The 22,201-nt window shown below is 48.8% G+C and overlaps 1 protein-coding gene across 1 annotated transcript in view; it reads left to right on the top strand.

Annotated features, from left to right (window-relative positions):
- LOC106594732 (protein sidekick-1) overlaps positions 1-17,655 on the top strand; it is a 414,915-nt gene extending 397,260 nt beyond the window's left edge. The window contains exons 38-43 of the mRNA XM_082969524.1: positions 988-1,125; positions 1,910-2,071; positions 6,662-6,787; positions 7,290-7,454; positions 8,612-8,749; positions 17,459-17,655. Coding sequence (XP_082825650.1) covers positions 988-1,125; positions 1,910-2,071; positions 6,662-6,787; positions 7,290-7,454; positions 8,612-8,749; positions 17,459-17,655 — 926 coding nt within the window. The remainder of the gene's footprint in view (positions 1-987; positions 1,126-1,909; positions 2,072-6,661; positions 6,788-7,289; positions 7,455-8,611; positions 8,750-17,458) is intronic.
- Positions 17,656-22,201: the final 4,546 nt, after the last annotated feature.

The raw sequence follows: 22,201 nt of genomic DNA, 5'->3' as shown, positions 1-22,201 counted from the left end.
GCTGGTAGGTTCCCTAACCTCTAACCTCTAACCCCAAGGGGCCAAGACCCTACAGGCTGGTAGGTTCCCAACCTCTAACCTCTAACCCCAGGGGGCCAAGACCCTACAGGCTGGTAGGTTCCCTAACCTCTAACCTCTAACCCCAGGGGGCCAAGACCCTACAGGCTGGTAGGTTCCCTAACCTCTAACCTCTAACCCCAGGGGGCCAAGACCCTACAGGCTGGTAGGTTCCCTAACCTCTAACCTCTAACCCCAGGGGGGCAAGACCCTACAGGCTGGTAGGTTCCCTAACCTCTAACCCCAGGGGGCCAAGACCCTACAGGCTGGTAGGTTCCCTAACCTCTAACCTCTAACCCCAGGGGGCCAAGACCCTACAGGCTGGTAGGTTCCCTAACCTCTAACCTCTAACCCCAGGGGGCCAAGACCCTACAGGCTGATAGGTTCCCTAACCTCTAACCTCTAACCCCAGGGGGCCAAGACCCTACAGGCTGGTAGGTTCCCTAACCTCTAACCTCTAACCCACCCAGTGAACCCTGGGATGCGTATATGTTAGACCTGGCTTCAAATATGATTTGAAATCAATGAAAAATCTTTATCTGGGCTTGATAATGATGGAGCCTGTTGTAATGGAAGGAATAGAACAGTCCCCAGACTGTCTAAAGCAGACACTGAGAGTATACACATACAGCTAATAGTATCTGATCCCAGGTCTGCACTGTCTAAAACAGACACTGAGAGTTTACACATACAGCTAATAGTATCTGATCCCAGGTCTGCACTGTCTAAAACAGACACTGAGAGTTTACACAAACATCTAACAGTATCTGATCCCAGGTCTGCACTGTCTAAAACAAACACTGAGAGTATACACATACATCTAATAGTATCTGATCCCAGGTCTGCACTGTCTGGTTGTGTTATTAAAGTTGAAAATCTAGATGGTATGAATGTAATGATCACCTGTGTAACCTACTCTCCCCCCCCCAGCCCCCAGCCAGCCTAGTTTCCTGTCGTTTTCGGAGGTGACAGGATGGAGTGTCAACGTCTCCTGGGGGGCGCCCAGCGCTTCTAACGGGGTAGTGGAGGGGTACAGGGTGGTCTACCAACCCACACAGCCTGTACAGGGTAACTAATACCCACACACACCTAGCAACACACTCACACCTAACAACACACACACATGCCTAGCAACACACTCACACTCACACCTAACAACACACACGCCTAGCAACACACACACACCTAACAACACATACACATGTCTAGCAACACACTCACACCTAACAACACTCACACCTAACAACACACACACCTAACAACACACACACACACGCCTAGCAACACACACACACCTAACACACACTCACACGCCTAACAACACACACACACACCTAGCAATACACACACGCACACACACACGTAACAACATACACACCAGTTTCTGGGCCTGTCTTGACATGATGATGAAGAGGAAAATGTTGCTGACACACAAAACAAGTTGTTCAATGATGTTTAATGGTGTTTACTGGTGTTTAATGGTGTTTACTGGTGTTTAATGGTGTTTACTGGTGTTTAATGGTGTTTACTGGTGCTTACTGGTGTTTAATGGTGTTTACTGGTGTTTAATGGTGTTTACTGGTGCTTACTGGCGTTTAATGGCGTTTAATGGTGTTTACTGGTGTTTAATGGCGTTTAATGGTGTTTAATGGTGTTTGATAGTGTTTGATAGTGTTTAATGGTGTTTGATAGTGTTTGATAGTGTTTGTATATCTACACATGTTTTAAAGTGTCCTGTGTGTGTGTGTGTGTGTGTGTGTGTGTGTGTGTGTGTGTGTGTGTGTGTGTGTGTGTGTGTGTGTGTGTGTGTGTGTGTGTGTGTGTGTGTGTGTGTGTGTGTGTGTGTGTCTAGGTGTGAGTCGGGTGGTGACGGTGGATGTGAAGGGTAGCTGGCAGCGTTGGTTAAAGGTCAGAGACCTGACTAAAGGAGTAACCTACAGGTTCAGTGTCCAGGCCAGAACAGTCAGCTACGGACCTGCTGCACACTGTAACGTCACCTCACAACCTCTTCAGGGTAAGAAGAGAGGGGGGGGGGGGGGTAGTGTGTGAGGTGTGTGTGTGCGAGGTGTGTATGGTGTGTGTGAGGTGTGTGTGAGGTGTGTGTGTGAGAGTGTGAGAGTGTGTGTGTGTGAGGTGTGTGTGAGGTGTGTGAGGTGTGTGTAGTGTGTGAGGTGTGTGAGAGTGTGTGTGTGAGTGTAGTGTGTGAGGTGTGTGAGTGTAGTGAGTGCAGTGTGTGAGGTGTGTGAGGTGTGTATCAAATCAAACATTGTCACAATCGCCGAATAAAACAGGTGTAGACTTTACCGTGAAATGCTTACTTACAAGCCCTTAACCAACAGTGCAGTTCAAGAAGAAAATATTTACCAAGTAGACTAAAATAAAAAGTAATAATAAAAAGTATCACAATAAGAACAACAATAACGAGGCTCTATACATACCTACACAATGGAAGGCTCTATACAGGGGGCACCGGTACCGAGTCAGTGTGGAGGCTATATACAGGGGGCACCGGTACCGAGTCAGTGTGGAGGCTATATACAGGGGGCACCGGTACCGAGTCAGTGTGGAGGCTCTATACAGGGGGCACCGGTACCGAGTCAGTGTGGAGGCTATATACAGGGGGCACCGGTACCGAGTCAGTGTGGAGGCTCTATACAGGGGGCACCGGTACCGAGTCAGTGTGGAGGCTATATACAGGGGGCACCGGTACCGAGTCAGTGTGGAGGCTATATACAGGGGGCACCAGTACAGCGTCAGTGTGGAGGCTCTATACAGGGGGCACCGGTACCGAGTCAGTGTGGAGGCTCTATACAGGGGGCACCGGTACCGAGTCAGTGTGGAGGCTATATACAGGGGGCACCGGTACCGAGTCAGTGTGGAGGCTATATACAGGGGGCACCGGTACCGAGTCAGTGTGGAGGCTATATACAGGGGGCACCAGTACAGCGTCAGTGTGGAGGCTATATACAGGGGGTACTGGTACAGAGTCAGTGTGGAGGCTCTATACAGGGGGCACCGGTACCGAGTCAGTGTGGAGGCTCTATACAGGGGGCACCGGTACCGAGTCAGTGTGGAGGCTATATACAGGGGGCACCGGTACCGAGTCGGTGTGGAGGCTATATACAGGGGGCACCAGTACAGCGTCAGTGTGGAGGCTCTATACAGGGGGTACCAGTACAGTGTCAATGTGGAGGCTCTATACAGGGGGCACCGGTACCGAGTCAGTGTGGAGGCTATATACAGGGGGCACCGGTACCGAGTCAGTGTGGAGGCTATATACAGGGGGCACCAGTACAGCGTCAGTGTGGAGGCTCTATACAGGGGGCACCAGTACAGCGTCAGTGTGGAGGCTCTATACAGGGGGCACCGGTACAGCGTCAGTGTGGAGGCTCTATACAGGGGGCACCGGTACAGCGTCAGTGTGGAGGCTCTATACAGGGGGCACCAGTACAGCGTCAGTGTGGAGGCTCTATACAGGGGGCACCGGTACAGCGTCAGTGTGGAGGCTCTATACAGGGGGCACCAATACAGCGTCAGTGTGGAGGCTCTATACAGGGGGTACCGGTACAGCGTCAGTGTGGAGGCTCTATACAGGGGGCACCGGTACAGCGTCAGTGTGGAGGCTCTATACAGGGGGCACCAGTACAGCGTCAGTGTGGAGGCTCTATACAGGGGGCACCGGTACAGCGTCAGTGTGGAGGCTCTATACAGGGGGCACCAGTACAGCGTCAGTGTGGAGGCTCTATACAGGGGGCACCGGTACAGCGTCAGTGTGGAGGCTCTATACAGGGGGCACCGGTACAGCGTCAGTGTGGAGGCTCTATACAGGGGGCACCAGTACAGCGTCAGTGTGCAGGGATACAGGTTAGAGGTAATTTGTACATGTCGGTGGGGGCGAAGTTATTATGCATAGATAATAACCAGCAAGTAGCAGCAGTGTACAATAGGGAAGAGGGATCAATGTAAATTGTCCGGTGGTGATTTTATGAATTGTTCAGCAGTCTTATGGCTTGGGGGTAGAAGCTGTTGAGAAGCCTTTTGGTCCTAGACTTGACGCTCCGGTACCTTGTGTGACTGGAGTCTGGACAATTTTATGGGCTTTCCTCTGACACCACCTATTATATAGGTCCTGGATGGCAGGAAGCTTGGCCCCAGTGATGTACTGGGCCGTGCTCACTACCCTGTGTAGCGCCTTACGGTCGGAAGCCGAGCAGTTTCCATACCAGGCGGTGATGCAACCAGTCAAGATGCTCTCGATGGTGTAGCTGTAGAACCTTTTGAGGATCTGGGGACCCATGTCAAATCTTTTCAGTCCAGGGTCCAGTTGCAGAAGGAGGTGTTTAGTCCCAGAGTCCTTAGCTTAGTGATGAGCTTCGTGGGCACTATGGTGTTGAACGCTGAGCTGTAGTCAATGAACAGCATTCTCACAGAGGTGTTCCTTTTGTCCAGGTGAGAAAGGGCAGTGTGGAGTGCGATTGAGATTGCCGCATCTGTGGATCTGTTGGGGCGGTATGCGAATTGGAGTGGATCTAGGGTATCCGGGAGGAGGCTGTTGATGTGAGCCATGACCAGCCTTTCAAAGCACTTTATGGCTACCGACGTGAGTTCCATGGGGTGGTAATCATTTAGGCAGGTTATCTTCGCTTCCTTGGGCACATGGACTATGTTGGTCTGCTTGAAACATGTAGGTATTACAGACTGTCAGGGAAAAATGTCAGTGAAGAAATGTTGAAAATGTCAGTGAAGACACTTGACAGTTGGTCCGTGTATGCTTTGAGTACACGTCCTGGTAATCCGTCTAACCCAGTAGCTTTGTAAATATTGACCTGTTTAAAGGTTTTGCTCACATCGACTACCGAGAGCATTATCACACGGTCATCCAGAACAGCTGGTGGTCTCGTGCATGCTTCAGTGTTGCTTGCCTCGAAGCGAGCATAAAAGGCATTTGGCTCGTCTGGTAGGCTCGCATCAATGGGCAGCTCGCGTCAGGGTTTCTCTTTGTAGGCCGTAATAGTTTACAAGCCCTGCCACATCTGACGAGCGTCAGAGCCGGTGTAGTAGGATTCCATTTTTATCCTGTATTGACGCTTTGCGCTTTGTGGTAGCTCTAGCCATTAGCTCGATGCGGATGTTGCCTGTAATCCATGGCTTCTGGTTGGGATATGTACGTACAGTCACTGTGGGGACAACGTCATCAATGCACCTATTGATGAAGCCAGGTGAGTGAGGTGGTGTATTCCTCAATGCCATTGGATGAATCCCGGAACATATTCCAGTCTGTGATAGCAAAACAGTTCTGTAGTGTAGCATCCATGCCATCTGACCACTTCTGTATTGAGCGAGTCACTGGTACTTCCTGCTTTAGTTTTTGCTTGTTAGCAGGAATTAGGAGGATAGAATTATGGTCAGATTTGCTGAGCTTTGTATGCATCTAAGTAAAGGTGGTCTAGGATGTTTTTTCCCCTGTTGCACATGTGACATGCTGGTAAAAATTTGGTAAAACTGATTTAAGTTTGCCAGCATTAAAGTCCCCGGCCACTAGGAGCTCCACTTCTGGATGAGCATTTTCTTCTTTGCTTATGGCCTTATAGAGTTGGTTGAGAGCGGTCTTAGTGCCAGCTTCACTTTGTGGTGGTAAATAAACGGCTACGAATAATTTAGATGAGAACTCTCTTGGTAGATAGTGTGGTCTACAGCTTATCATAAGGTACTCTACCTCAGGCGAGCAATACCTCGAGACTTCTTTAATATTCGACATTGCGCACCAGCTGTTTTGACAAAAAGACACACACCTCGTTTTACCAGATGCCGGTGCATGGAAAATCCCGTTAGCTCTATATTGTCCGTATCTTCGTTCAGCCACGTCTCGGTGAAACATAAAATATTACAGTTTTTAATGTCCCATTGGTAGGATAATCTTATTCGCAGATCATACATTTTATTTTCCTATGATTGCACGTTAGCAAGAAGAAAGGAAGGCAGTGGGAGTTTACTCGCTCGCCTCCGGATTCTCAGAAGGGTGCCCGATCTGCTGCCCCTTTTCCGGCATCTTTTCTTCACGCAAAAGGCATGATCTGTGCCTGTTCCAGTGAAAGCAGGATATCCTTCTCGTCGGACTCGTTAAAGGAAAAAGTTTCTTCCTGTCCGCGGTGAGTAATCGCTTTTCTGATGTCCAGAAGTTATTTTCAGTCATAAGAGACGGTAGCAGCAACATTATGTACAAAATAAGTTTAAAAATAAGTTACACAAAACGCCAAAAAAATAACAAAATAGTACAATTGGTTGGGAGAATATAAAACGTCAGCCATGTTCTTCTGGCACCATCTTATCAGATGACGCCATCGCCATCTGTGGTGTGTGTGAGGTGTGTGAGGTGTGTGTGTGAGGTGTGTGTGTGAGGTGTGTGTGTGTGTGTGTGTGTGTGTGTGTGTGTGTGTGTGTGTGTGTGTGTGTGTGTGTGTGTGTGTGTGTGTGTGTGTGTGTGTGTGAGGTGTGTTAGGTTTATGTGTGTTCAGCTCCACACCTGCTATACACACCAACATCCCCAACATCTACAGGTCTCTGTGTTTATATGGTCTGAATGGCTCCTCCCTCTCTCCCCCAGGCACCCCTGGTTCGCCCATGGAGATGTCAGTCACCAAGTCCTCCTCGGCGCTGACCATTCATTGGTCGGAGGGAGACGCGGGGGCGGGACCTGTCATAGGTTACATCATCGAGGCTCGTCCCTCAGGTGAGCAAGCGAATGTGTGTCTGTGGTGTGGTGTGTCTGTGGTATGTCTGTGGTGTGTGTCTGTGGTGGGCGGGGTGTGTATGTGGTGTGTGTCGGTGGTGTGTCGGTGGTGTGTCTGTGGTATGTGTCTGTTGTGTCTGTGGTTTGCCTGTGGTGTGTGTTGTGTGTGTGGTGTGTGTGTGTGTGTGTGTGTGTGTGTGTGTGTGGTGTGTCTGTGTTGTGTGTGGTGTGTCTGTGTTGTGTGTGGTGTGTGTGTGTGTGGTGTGTGTGTGTGTGTGTGTGTGTGGTGTGTCTGTGGTTTGTGTGTGTGTGTGTGTGTGTGTGTTTGTGGTGTCTGGTGTGTGTGTGGTGTCTCCTTCCATCTTTCCTCTCCTTCTATCACTAATGATATTTACACTTCCTTTTACATTCTCTCACTACCCTCCATTTTTCTCTCTCTCCCTTCCTTCTCTCTCTCCCTCTCACTCTCCCCCCTCTCTCTCCCCCCTCTCTCTCTCTTCAGATGAAGGTATGTGGGACTCGTTTGTCAGGCTCCTCCCCCCCAGCAGTAGGTCAGTAACCGTGGAGATGGACCGTCTGAGGTCAGGGGTTGGATATGAGTTCCGTGTCATCGCTGTCAATCGCTACGGTTATGGAGAACCCAGCACGCCATCCACCGCGCTCGCTGGTAAACATACACACAGACACACTCACAGTAACACAGTCTCTGTGTTAACACTGTGCTGCCATCTAGTGTCAGACTGAAGCAGCTCCAGCTGTAACACTATCAACAACATCCTGTCACCAGACTGGTTATAACGGCCTTCATAACAGTGATATGTCTCCATCCTGTCACCAGACTGGTTATAACGGCCTTCATAACAGTGATATGTGGGTCCATAGCGCTGTGGGACTGAAGCAGCTGTAACAGTATCAACAACATCCTGTCACCAGACTGGTTATAAAGGCCTTCATAACAGTGATATGTCTCCATCCTGTCACCAGACTGGTTATAACGGCCTTCATAACAGTGATATGTCTCCATCCTGTCACCAGACTGGTTATAACGGCCTTCATAACAGTGATATGTGGGTCCATAGCGCTGTGGGACTGAAGCAGCTGTAACAGTATCAACAACATCCTGTCACCAGACTGGTTATAAAGGCCTTCATAACAGTGATATGTCTCCATCCTGTCACCAGACTGGTTATAACGGCCTTCATAACAGTGATATGTCTCCATCCTGTCACCAGACTGGTTATAAAGGCCTTCATAACAGTGATATGTCTCCATCCTGTCACCAGACTGGCTATAAAGGCCTTCATAACAGTGATATGTCTCCATCCTGTCACCAGACTGGCTATAAAGGCCTTCATAACAGTGATATGTCTCCATCCTGTTACCAGACTGGTTATAAAGGCCTTCATAACAGTGATATGTCTCCATCCTGTCACCAGACTGGCTATAAAGGCCTTCATAACAGTGATATGTCTCCATCCTGTCACCAGACTGGCTATAAAGGCCTTCATAACAGTGATATGTGGGTCCATAGCGCTGTGGGACTGAAGCAGCTGTAACAGTATCAACAACATCCTGTTACCAGACTGGTTATAAAGGCCTTCATAACAGTGATATGTCTCCATCCTGTCACCAGACTGGCTATAAAGGCCTTCATAACAGTGATATGTCTCCATCCTGTCACCAGACTGGCTATAAAGGCCTTCATAACAGTGATATGTGGGTCCATAGCGCTGTGGGACTGAAGCAGCTGTAACAGTATCACCAACATCCTGTCACCAGACTGGTTATAAAGGCCTTCATAACAGTGATATAATGTCTCCATAGCGCTGTGGGACCGTCCCTTCTATGAGGAGTGGTGGTTCCTGTTGGTCCTGTCTCTGATTGGTCTGATCGTGGTCCTCATGTTGGTGTTCAGCCTCCTGCTGCACGGACACAACCAGCAGTACAGGAGCTGCAGCTCAGGTACACACCTACTACACACCTACTACATACATACCTACACACCTACTACACACCTACTACACACCTACTACATACATACCTATACACCTACTACACACCTACTACACACCTACTACACACCTACACACCTACTACACACCTACACACCTACTACACACCTACACACCTACTACACACCTACACACCTACTACACACCTACACACCTACTACACACCTACGACATACACACCTACACACCTACTACACACCTACTACACACCTACACACCTACACACCTACTACACACCTACACACCTACTACACACCTACGACATACACACCTACACACCTACTACACACCTACTACACACCTACACACCTACTACATACACACCTACACACCTACTACACACCTACACACCTACTACATACCTACTACACACCTTATACACACCTACTACAAACCTACTACACACCTACTACACACCTTATACACACCTACTACATACCTACTACACACCTACTACACACCTAATACACACCTACTACACACCTACTACACACCTTATACACACCTACTACACACCTAATACACACCTACTACACACCTAATACACACCTAATACACACGTACTACACACCTACTACACCTATTACACACCTAATACACACCTACTACACACCTACTACACACCTACTTACTACACACCTAATACACACCTAATACATACTTACTACACACCTAATACATACATACCTACACACCTACTACACACCTACTACATACATACCTACACACCTACTACACACCTACACACCTACTACACATCTACTACACACCTACACATCTACTACACACCTACGACATACACACCTACACACCTACTACACACCTACACACCTACTACACACCTACTACACACCTAATACACACCTACTACACACCTACTACACACCTTATACACACCTACTACACACCTAATACACACCTACTACACACCTAATACACACCTAATACACACGTACTACACACCTACTACACCTATTACACACCTAATACACACCTAATACACACCTACTACACACCTACTACACACCTACTTACTACACACCTAATACACACCTAATACATACTTACTACACACCTAATACATACATACCTACACACCTACTACACACCTACTACACACCTACTACATACATACCTACACACCTACTACACACCTACACACCTACTACACATCTACTACACACCTACACATCTACTACACACCTACGACCTACACACCTACTACACACCTACTACACACCTACACACCTACTACACACCTACACACCTACGACACACCTACACACCTACGACACACCTACACACCTACACACCTACTACACACCTACTACACACCTACTACATACACACCTACTACATACCTACTACACACCTTATACACACCTACTACACACCTACTACACACCTACTACACACCTTATACACACCTACTACATACCTACTACACACCTACTACACACCTAATACACACCTTATACACACCTACTACACACCTACACACCTACTACACACCTAATACACACCTACTACACACCTACTACACACCTACATACCTACTACACACCTTATACACACCTACTACATACCTACTACACACCTACTACACACCTACACACCTACTACACACCTACACACCTACTACACACCTACACACCTGCTACACACCTACTACACACCTTATACACACCTACTACATACCTACTACACACCTACACACCTACTACACACCTACTACACACCTACTTACTACACACCTAATACACACCTAATACATACCTACTGCACACCTAATACACACCTACTACACACCTAATACACACGTACTACACACCTACTACACCTAATACACACCTAATACACATCTACTACACACCTACTACACACCTACTTACTACACACCTAATACACACCTAATACATACTTACTACACACCTAATACATACCTAATACACACCTAATACATACCTACTACACACCTAATACACACCTACTACCTACACACCTGCACACCTACACACCTACACACACCTAACACACACCTAACATACACCTACACACCGAATACACACATACACACACCTACACACCTGCACACCTACACACCTACACACATCTACACACCTACACACATACACACCTAATACACACCTACACACCTCATACACACCTACACACCTCACACACACCTCACACCTCATACACACCTACACACACCTCACACACCTACACACCTCACACACACCAAACACACACCTCACACACCTACACACCTAATACACACCTACACACCTCATACACACCTACACACCTCACACACACCTCACACCTCATACACACCTACACACCTCACACACCTACACACCTCACACACACCAAACACACACCTCACACACCTACACACACCTCACACACACCTACACACACCGTCTGTCTGTCTGTCTGTCTGTCTGTCTGTCTGTCTGTCTGTCTGTCTGTCTGTCTGTCTGTCTCTTAGCTCTGCAGCAGCATATTTTACTTCTTTGTCATGTTGTTGTGTCTGTTTGTATAGTAACAAACGAAGGGTTTCACATAGAAACATGTTCTTCTGGGTGTAGAGGGGCTCCTAGTGAGTGTCTGACTGACTGTCACTAGGCTACCTGCCCCCCCCCCACTCTAACCACTAGGCAAACCTGCCGCCCCCCCCCCCCCCCCCCTCCCCCCCCCCCCCCCCCACCCCCCACCCCCCCCACTCTAACCACTAGGCTACCTGCCCCCCCACTCTAACCACTAGGCAAACCTGCCGCCCCCCCCCCCCACCCCACTCTAACCACTAGGCTACCTGCCCCCCCCCCCCCCCACTCTAACCACTAGGCTACCTGCCCCCCCACTCTAACCACTAGGCAAACCTGCCGCCCCCTCCCCACTCTAACCACTAGGCTACCTGCCCCCCCCCCCCCACTCTAACCACTAGGCTACCTGCCCCCCCCACTCTAACCACTAGGCTACCTGCCCCCCCACTCTAACCACTAGGCTACCTGCCCCCCCCCCACTCTAACCACTAGGCTACCTGCCCCCCACTCTAACCACTAGGCTACCTGCCCCCCCCCACTCTAACCACTAGGCTACCTGCCCCCCCCCACTCTAATCACTAGGCTACCTGCCGCCCCCCCCCTAACTACTAGGCTACCTGCCGCCCCCCCCACTCTGACCACTAGGCTACCTGCCGCCCCCCCTACTCTAACCACAAGGCTACCTGCCCCCCCCCCCCCCAATCTAACCACTAGGCTACCTGCCCCCCCCCCCCCCACTCTAACCACTAGGCTACCTGCCCCCCCCACTCTAACCACTAGGCTACCTGCCGCCCCCTACTCTAACCACTAGGCTATCTGCCCCCCCCCCACTCTAACCACTAGGCTACCTGCCGCCCCCCCTACTCTGACCACTAGGCTACCTGCCCCCCCCCACTCTAACCACTAGGCTACCTGCCCCCCCACTCTAACCACTAGGCTACCTGCCCCCCCACTCTAACCACTAGGCTACCTGCCCCCCCCACTCTAACCACTAGGCTACCTGCCCCCCGCCCACTCTAACCACTAGGCTACCTGCCGCCCCCCCCCCCCCCTAACTACTTGGCTACCTGCCGCCCCCCCACTCTGACCACTAGGCTACCTGCCGCCCCCCCTACTCTAACCACTAGGCTACCTGCCCCCCCACTCTAACCACTAGGCTACCTGCCGCCCCCCCCCCACTCTAACCACTAGGCTACCTGCCGCCCCCCCCCCACTCTAACCACTAGTCTACCTGCCCCCCCCCCCCCCCCCCCACTCTAACCACTAGGCTACCTGCCGCCCCCCACTCTAACCACTAGTCTACCTGCCCCCCCCCCACTCTAACCACTAGGCTACCTGCCGCCACCCCCCCACTCTAACCACTAGGCTACCTGCCCCCCACTCTAACCACTAGGCTACCTGCCCCCCACTCTAACCACTAGTCTACCTGCCCCCCCCCCACTCTAACCACTAGGCTACCTTGAGAGATTAAAGCTGATTTAGCTCACTGCAGTGAGAGATTAAAGATGATTTAGCTCACTGCAGTGAGAGATTAAAGATTATTTGGCTCACTGCATTGAGAGATTAAAGTTTATTTAGCTCACTGCAGTGAGAGATTAAAGTTGATTTAGCTCGCTGCAGTGAGAGATTAAAGCTGATTTAGCTCACTGCAGTGAGAGATTAAAACTGATATACCTCACTGCAGTGAGAGATTAAAGCTGATTTACCCCACTGCAGTGAGAGGTTAAAGCTGATTTTGCTCACTGCAGTGAGAGATTAAAGTTGATTTAGCTCACTGCAGTGAGAGATTAAAGCTGATTTAGCTCACTGCAGTGAGAGATTAAAGCTGATTTAGATCACTGTAGTGAGAGATTAAAGCTGATTTAGCTCACTGCAGTGAGAGATTAAAGCTGATTTAGCCCACTGCAGTGAGAGGTTAAAGCTGATTTAGCTCACTGCAGTGAGAGATTAAAGTTGATTTAGCTCACTGCAGTGAGAGATTAAAGCTGATTTAGCTCACTACAGTGAGAGGTTGTTTACCTGCATCCAGGTAATCAAAACCAAAACTGTCCTTGTCCCTAGTTTACAGGACACCAATATGGGGAGCTATTCCATATTAAGTGTGTGTGTGTGTGTGTGTGTGTGTGTGTGTGTGTGTGTGTGTGTGTGTGTGTGTGTGTGTGTGTGTGTAGGTCCCCTCCCAGGCCCAGTCCAGGCCTCCTCCACTACTCTGATGAAGACCTGTGTGATAACTACAACAATGGAGCCATCCTCACAGAGAGCACCACACTCACAGAGAAACCTACTGACATCTCAGAGTCTGAGGTACGCTCACAGAGAAACATACTGACATCTCAGAGTCTGAGGTACGCTCACAGAGAAACATACTGACATTTCAGAGTCTGAGGTACGCTCACAGAGAAACCTACTGACATCTCAGAGTCTGAGGTACGCTCACAGAGAAACATACTGACATATCAGTCTGAGGTACGCTCACAGAGAAACCTGCTGACATATCAGTCTGAGGTACGCTCACAGAGAAATCCACTGACATATCAGAGAGAAACCCACTGACATCTCAGAGTCTGAGGTACGCTCACAGAGAAACCTACTGACATATCAGTCTGAGGTACACTCACAGAGAAACCTACTGACATCTCAGAGCCTGAGGTACACCACAGAGAAATCTACTGACATATCAGGGAGCACCACACTCACAGAGAAACCTACTGACATCTCAGAGTCTGAGGTACGCTCACAGAGAAACCTACTGACATATCAGTCTGAGGTACACTCACAGAGAAACCTACTGACATCTCAGAGCCTGAGGTACGCCACAGAGAAATCTACTGACATATCAGAGTCTGAGGTACACTCACAGAGAAACCTAGTGACATATCAGAATCTGAGGTACGCTCACAGAGAAACCTACTGACATATCAGAGTCTGAGGTACGCTCACAGAAAAACCTACTGACATATCAGTCTGAGGTACGCTCACAGAGAAACCTACTGACATCTCAGAGTCTGAGGTACACTCACAGAGAAACCTACTGACATCTCAGAGCCTGAGGTACGCCACAGAGAAATCTACTGACATATCAGGGAGCACCACACTCACAGAGAAACCTACTGACATATCAGAGTCTGAGGTACATTCACAGAGAAACCTACTGACATATCAGTCTGAGGTACGCTCACAGAGAAACATACTGACATATCAGAGTCTGAGGTACACTCACAGAGAAACCTAGTGACATATCAGAGCCTGAGGTACACCACAGAGAAATATACTGACATATCAGGGAGCACCACACTCACAGAGAAACCTACTGACATATCAGAGTCTGAGGTACGCTAACAGAGAAACCTACTGACAAATCAGTCTGAGGTACGCTCACAGAGAAACCTACTGACATATCAGAGAGCACCACACTCACAGAGAAACCTACTGACATCTCAGAGTCTGAGGTACGCTCACAGAGAAACCTACTGACATATCAGTCTGAGGTACGCTCACAGAGAAACCTACTGACATATCAGAGTCTGAGGTACGCTCACAGAGAAACATACTGACATATCAGTCTGAGGTATGCTCACAGAGAAACATACTGACATATCAGAGAGCACCACACTCACAGAGAAATCTACTGACATATCAGAGAGAAACCTACTGACATCTCAGAGCCTGAGGTACGCTCACAGAGAAACCTACTGACATATCAGAGAGCACCACACTCACAGAGAAACCTACTGACATCTCAGAGTCTGAGGTACACTCACAGAGAAACCTACTGACATATCAGTCTGAGGTACGCTCACAGAGAAACCTACTGACATATCAGAGTCTAAGGTACCCTCACAGAGAAATCTACTGACATATCAGAGAGCACCACACTCACAGAAAAACCTACTGACATCTCAGAGTCTGAGGTACACTCACAGAGAAACCTACTGACATATCAGTCTGAGGTACGCTCACAGAGAAACCTACTGACATATCAGAGAGCACCACACTCACAGAGAAACCTAGTGACATATCAGAATCTGAGGTACGCTCACAGAGAAACCTACTGACATATAAGAGTCTGAGGTACGCTCGCAGAAAAACCTACTGACATATCAGTCTGAGGTACGCTCACAGAGAAACCTACTGTAATCTCAGAGTCTGAGGTACGTTCACAGAGAAACATACTGATATGTCAGAGTCTGAGGTACGCTCACAGAGAAACATACTGACATATCAGAGAGCACCACACTCACAGAGAAATCTACTGACATATCAGAGAGAAACCTACTGACATCTCAGAGCCTGAGGTACGCTCACAGAGAAACCTACTGACATATCAGAGAGCACCACACTCACAGAGAAACCTACTGACATCTCAGAGTCTGAGGTACACTCACAAAGAAACCTACTGACATATCAGTCTGAGGTACACTCACAGAGAAACCTAGTGACATATCAGAATCTGAGGTACGCTCACAGAGAAACCTACTGACATATCAGAGTCTGAGGTACGCTCACAGAGAAACCTATTGACATCTCAGTCTGAGGTACGCTCACAAAGAAACCTACTGACATATCAGTCTGAGGTACACTCACAGAGAAACCTAGTGACATATCAGAATCTGAGGTACGCTCACAGAGAAACCTACTGACATCTCAGAGCCTGAGGTACACCACAGAGAAATATACTGACATATCAGGGAGCACCACACTCACAGAGAAACCTACTGACATATCAGAGTCTGAGGTACGCTCACAGAGAAACCTACTGACATATCAGAGAGCACCACACTCACAGAGAAACCTACTGACATCTCAGAGTCTGAGGTACGCTCACAGAGAAACCTACTGACATATCAGTCTGAGGTACGCTCACAGAGAAACCTACTGACATATCAGAGTCTGAGGTACGCTCACAAACATACTGACATATCAGTCTGAGGTATGCTCACAGAGAAACATACTGACATATCAGAGAGCACCACACTCACAGAGAAATCTACTGACATATCAGAGAGAAACCTACTGACATCTCAGAGCCTGAGGTACGCTCACAGAGAAACCTACTGACATATCAGAGAGCACCACACTCACAGAGAAACCTACTGACATCTCAGAGTCTGAGGTACACTCACAGAGAAACCTACTGACATATCAGTCTGAGGTACGCTCACAGAGAAACCTACTGACATATCAGAGTCTAAGGTACCCTCACAGAGAAATCTACTGACATATCAGAGAGCACCACACTCACAGAGAAACCTACTGACATCTCAGAGTCTGAGGTACACTCACAGAGAAACCTACTGACATATCAGTCTGAGGTACGCTCACAGAGAAACCTACTGACATATCAGAGAGCACCACACTCACAGAGAAACCTAGTGACATATCAGAATCTGAGGTACGCTCACAGAGAAACCTACTGACATATCAGAGTCTGAGGTACGCTCGCAGAAAAACCTACTGACATATCAGTCTGAGGTACGCTCACAGAGAAACCTACTGAAATCTCAGAGTCTGAGGTACACTCACAGAGAAATCTACTGACATCTCAGAGTCTGAGGTACGCTCACAGAGAAACATACTGACATATCAGAGAGCACCACACTCACAGAGAAATCTACTGACATATCAGAGAGAAACCTACTGACATCTCAGAGCCTGAGGTACGCTCACAGAGAAACCTACTGACATATCAGAGAGCACCACACTCACAGAGAAACCTACTGACATCTCAGAGTCTGAGGTACACTCACAAAGAAACCTACTGACATATCAGTCTGAGGTACACTCACAGAGAAACCTAGTGACATATCAGAATCTGAGGTACGCTCACAGAGAAACCTACTGACATATCAGAGTCTGAGGTACGCTCACAGAGAAACCTATTGACATCTCAGTCTGAGGTACGCTCACAGAGAAACCTACTGACATATCAGAGTCTGAGGTACGCTCACAGAGAAACCTACTGACATATCAGAGTCTAAGGTACCCTCACAGAGAAATCTACTGACATATCAGAGAGCACCACACTCACAGAAAAACCTACTGACATCTCAGAGTGTGAGGTACACTCACAGAGAAACCTACTGACATATCAGTCTGAGGTACGCTCACAGAGAAATCTACTGACATATCAGAGAGCACCACACTCACAGAGAAACCTAGTGACATATCAGAATCTGAGGTACGCTCACAGAGAAACCTACTGACATCTCAGAGCCTGAGGTACACCACAGAGAAATATACTGACATATCAGGGAGCACCACACTCACAGAGAAACCTACTGACATATCAGAGTCTGAGGTACGCTAACAGAGAAACCTACTGACAAATCAGTCTGAGGTACGCTCACAGAGAAACCTACTGACATATCAGAGAGCACCACACTCACAGAGAAACCTACTGACATCTCAGAGTCTGAGGTACGCTCACAGAGAAACCTACTGACATATCAGTCTGAGGTACGCTCACAGAGAAACCTACTGACATATCAGAGTCTGAGGTACGCTCACAGAGAAACATACTGACATATCAGTCTGAGGTATGCTCACAGAGAAACATACTGACATATCAGAGAGCACCACACTCACAGAGAAATCTACTGACATATCAGAGAGAAACCTACTGACATCTCAGAGCCTGAGGTACGCTCACAGAGAAACCTACTGACATATCAGAGAGCACCACACTCACAGAGAAACCTACTGACATCTCAGAGTCTGAGGTACACTCACAGAGAAACCTACTGACATATCAGTCTGAGGTACGCTCACAGAGAAACCTACTGACATATCAGAGTCTAAGGTACCCTCACAGAGAAATCTACTGACATATCAGAGAGCACCACACTCACAGAGAAACCTACTGACATCTCAGAGTCTGAGGTACACTCACAGAGAAACCTACTGACATATCAGTCTGAGGTACGCTCACAGAGAAACCTACTGACATATCAGAGAGCACCACACTCACAGAGAAACCTAGTGACATATCAGAATCTGAGGTACGCTCACAGAGAAACCTACTGACATATCAGAGTCTGAGGTACGCTCGCAGAAAAACCTACTGACATATCAGTCTGAGGTACGCTCACAGAGAAACCTACTGTAATCTCAGAGTCTGAGGTACACTCACAGAGAAATCTACTGACATCTCAGAGTCTGAGGTACGCTCACAGAGAAACATACTGACATATCAGAGAGCACCACACTCACAGAGAAATCTACTGACATATCAGAGAGAAACCTACTGACATCTCAGAGCCTGAGGTACGCTCACAGAGAAACCTACTGACATATCAGAGAGCACCACACTCACAGAGAAACCTACTGACATCTCAGAGTCTGAGGTACACTCACAAAGAAACCTACTGACATATCAGTCTGAGGTACACTCACAGAGAAACCTAGTGACATATCAGAATCTGAGGTACGCTCACAGAGAAACCTACTGACATATCAGAGTCTGAGGTACGCTCACAGAGAAACCTATTGACATCTCAGTCTGAGGTACGCTCACAGAGAAACCTACTGACATATCAGAGTCTGAGGTACGCTCACAGAGAAACCTATTGACATCTCAGAGTCTGAGGTACGTTCACAGAGAAACATACTGATATGTCAGAGTCTGAGGTACGCTCACAGAGAAACATACTGACATATCAGAGAGCACCACACTCACAGAGAAATCTACTGACATATCAGAGAGAAACCTACTGACATCTCAGAGCCTGAGGTACGCTCACAGAGAAACCTACTGACATATCAGAGAGCACCACACTCACAGAGAAACCTACTGACATCTCAGAGTCTGAGGTACACTCACAGAGAAACCTACTGACATATCAGTCTGAGGTACGCTCACAGAGAAACCTACTGACATATCAGAGTCTAAGGTACCCTCACAGAGAAATCTACTGACATATCAGAGAGCACCACACTCACAGAGAAACCTACTGACATCTCAGAGTCTGAGGTACACTCACAGAGAAACCTACTGACATATCAGTCTGAGGTACGCTCACAGAGAAACCTACTGACATATCAGAGAGCACCACACTCACAGAGAAACCTAGTGACATATCAGAATCTGAGGTACGCTCACAGAGAAACCTACTGACATATCAGAGTCTGAGGTACGCTCGCAGAAAAACCTACTGACATATCAGTCTGAGGTACGCTCACAGAGAAACCTACTGAAATCTCAGAGTCTGAGGTACACTCACAGAGAAATCTACTGACATCTCAGAGTCTGAGGTACGCTCACAGAGAAACATACTGACATATCAGAGAGCACCACACTCACAGAGAAATCTACTGACATATCAGAGAGAAACCTACTGACATCTCAGAGCCTGAGGTATGCTCACAGAGAAACCTACTGACATATCAGAGAGCACCACACTCACAGAGAAACCTACTGACATCTCAGAGTCTGAGGTACACTCACAAAGAAACCTACTGACATATCAGTCTGAGGTACACTCACAGAGAAACCTAGTGACATATCAGAATCTGAGGTACGCTCACAGAGAAACCTACTGACATATCAGAGTCTGAGGTACGCTCACAGAGAAACCTATTGACATCTCAGTCTGAGGTACGCTCACAGAGAAACCTACTGACATATCAGAGTCTGAGGTACGCTCACAGAGAAACCTATTGACATCTCAGAGTCTGAGGTACGTTCACAGAGAAACATACTGATATGTCAGAGTCTGAGGTACGCTCACAGCAGACACACCCATTAACACACACTCAGGCAAGGACACAGACACACGCAAACTCCCCAACTAACCCTTTATCTTTCTCTCTCTCTCTGTCTCTCTCTGTCTCTGTCTCTCTGTCTGTCCCTCTGCCTGTCTCTCTGCCTGTCTCTCTGTCTCTCTCTCTCTCTCTCTCTGTCTGTCTGTCTGTCTGTCTGTCTGTCTGTCTGTCTGTCTGTCTGTCTGTCTGTCTCTCTCTCTCTCTGTGTCTCTCTGTCTCTCTCTCTCTCTTTCTCTGTCTGTCTCTCTCTCTGTCTGTCTCTCTCTCTCTCTCTCTCTCTCTCTGTCTCTGTCTCTCTGCCTGTCTCTCTCTCTGTCTCTGTCTGTCTCTCTCTCTCTCTCTCTCTCTCTCTGTCTGTCTGTCCGTCTCTCTCTGTCTCTCTCTGTCTCTCTCTCTCTCTCTGTCTCTGTCCGTCTCTCTCTGTCTCTGTCTCTGTCTCTCTCTCTCTCTCTGTCTCTGTCTCTCTCTCTCTCTCTGTCTGTCTGTCTCTCTCTCTCTCTCTGTCTGTCTGTCTCTCTCTCTCTCTGTCTCTGTCTTTCTCTGTCTCTGTTTTTCTCTCTGTCTGTCTCTCTGTCTGTCTCTCTGTAGGTAACAGACAGTGACTGTGAGGATGATCATCATCCTAAACATTCCTTTGTTAATCACTACATGTCAGATCCCACCTACTATAACAGCTGGAAGAGACAGCCTAAAGGCCTGAAGGGGTTAAGTCCACCGTATGGCTACGAGGAGTGTTCCAGCGCTGACGGAGCAGAGCCCTACTACCAGACCGTGGTCACACAGCACAGCACAGGAGGAGTGTACACACCCACTGGGCTGCCCGCCCACACACACACACTCCCACACACACACACGCACACACACGCCAACCCCAATACTAATCCACCAGGCTCACGCACGCCCGTCACAGGGTTCTCATCCTTTGTCTGACACGTGCACGTGCACACATGCGCACACACACACACACACACGCTCACACACACAGAGGGCGGAGCGGGGGAGGTTTGGAGCCCACTACTGTGGTAGGACACAGGGATGGAGGGAGAGGAGGAGGGAATGAGAAGAGGGAGAGGAGGATGGGGGAGAGGAGGGTGGAGGGAGAGGAGGGTGGGGGGAGAGGAGGGTGGGAGGAAGGAGGGAGAGGAGGATGGAGGGAGAGGAGGATGGGAGAGGAGGATGGGGAGAGGAGGATGGAGGGAGAGGAGGATGGAGGGAGGGAGAGGATGATGGGAGGAGAGGAGGATGGGAGGAAGGAGGGAGAGGAGGAAGGAGGGAGAGGAGGATGGAGGGAGGGAGAGGAGGATGGGAGGAAGGAGGGAGAGGAGGATGGGGAGAGAAGGATGGAGGAAGAGGAGGGAGAGGAGGGAGAGGAGGATGGAGGGAGAGGATGGGAGGAAGGAGGGAGAGGAGGAAGGAGGGAGAGGAGGATGGGGAGAGGAGGAAGGAGGGAGAGGAGAATGGGGAGAGGAGGATGGAGGGAGAGGAGGATGGGAGGAAGGAGGGAGAGGAGGATGGAGGGAGAGGAGGATGGGAGGAGGGAGGGAGAGGAGAATGGGGGAGAGGAGGATGGAGGGAGAGGAGGATGGGAGGAAGGAGGGAGAGGAGGATGGGGGAGAGGAGGATGGAGGGAGAGGAGGATGGAGGGAGAGGAGGATGGAGGGAGAGGAGGATGGAGGGAGAGGATGGGAGGAAGGAGGGAGAGGAGGAAGGAGGGAGAGGAGGATGGGGAGAGGAGGATGGAGGGAGAGGAGGATGGGGAGAGGAGGATGGAGGGAGATGTAGAACCAAGAGAAAATACTATGTCCACACCCACACACCTCCCTCCTTCCCTTCTCCATGCCCCACTGAACAGGAACGACTGTTGGTGTAGACTTCTTAGTGGACTTCTCCCTTTCTGTCCACTTAGTTCATGCTCCAATCACATCAGCGTGTCAATGTGTGTTTCCAAATCATAGATTTACTATTGTGATGTCACTGTGTACACACACACACACACACACACACACACACACACACACACACACACACACACACACACACACACACACACACACACACACAGATATTCCACATCTCTCTGGAGTGTGTGTAGT

Source organism: Salmo salar, chromosome 02, assembly GCF_965601325.2.
Source record: "Salmo salar chromosome 02, fSalSal1, whole genome shotgun sequence".
In the NCBI taxonomy this organism is placed as follows: domain Eukaryota; kingdom Metazoa; phylum Chordata; class Actinopteri; order Salmoniformes; family Salmonidae; genus Salmo; species Salmo salar.
This window is presented reverse-complemented; position numbering and strand designations above follow the sequence as displayed.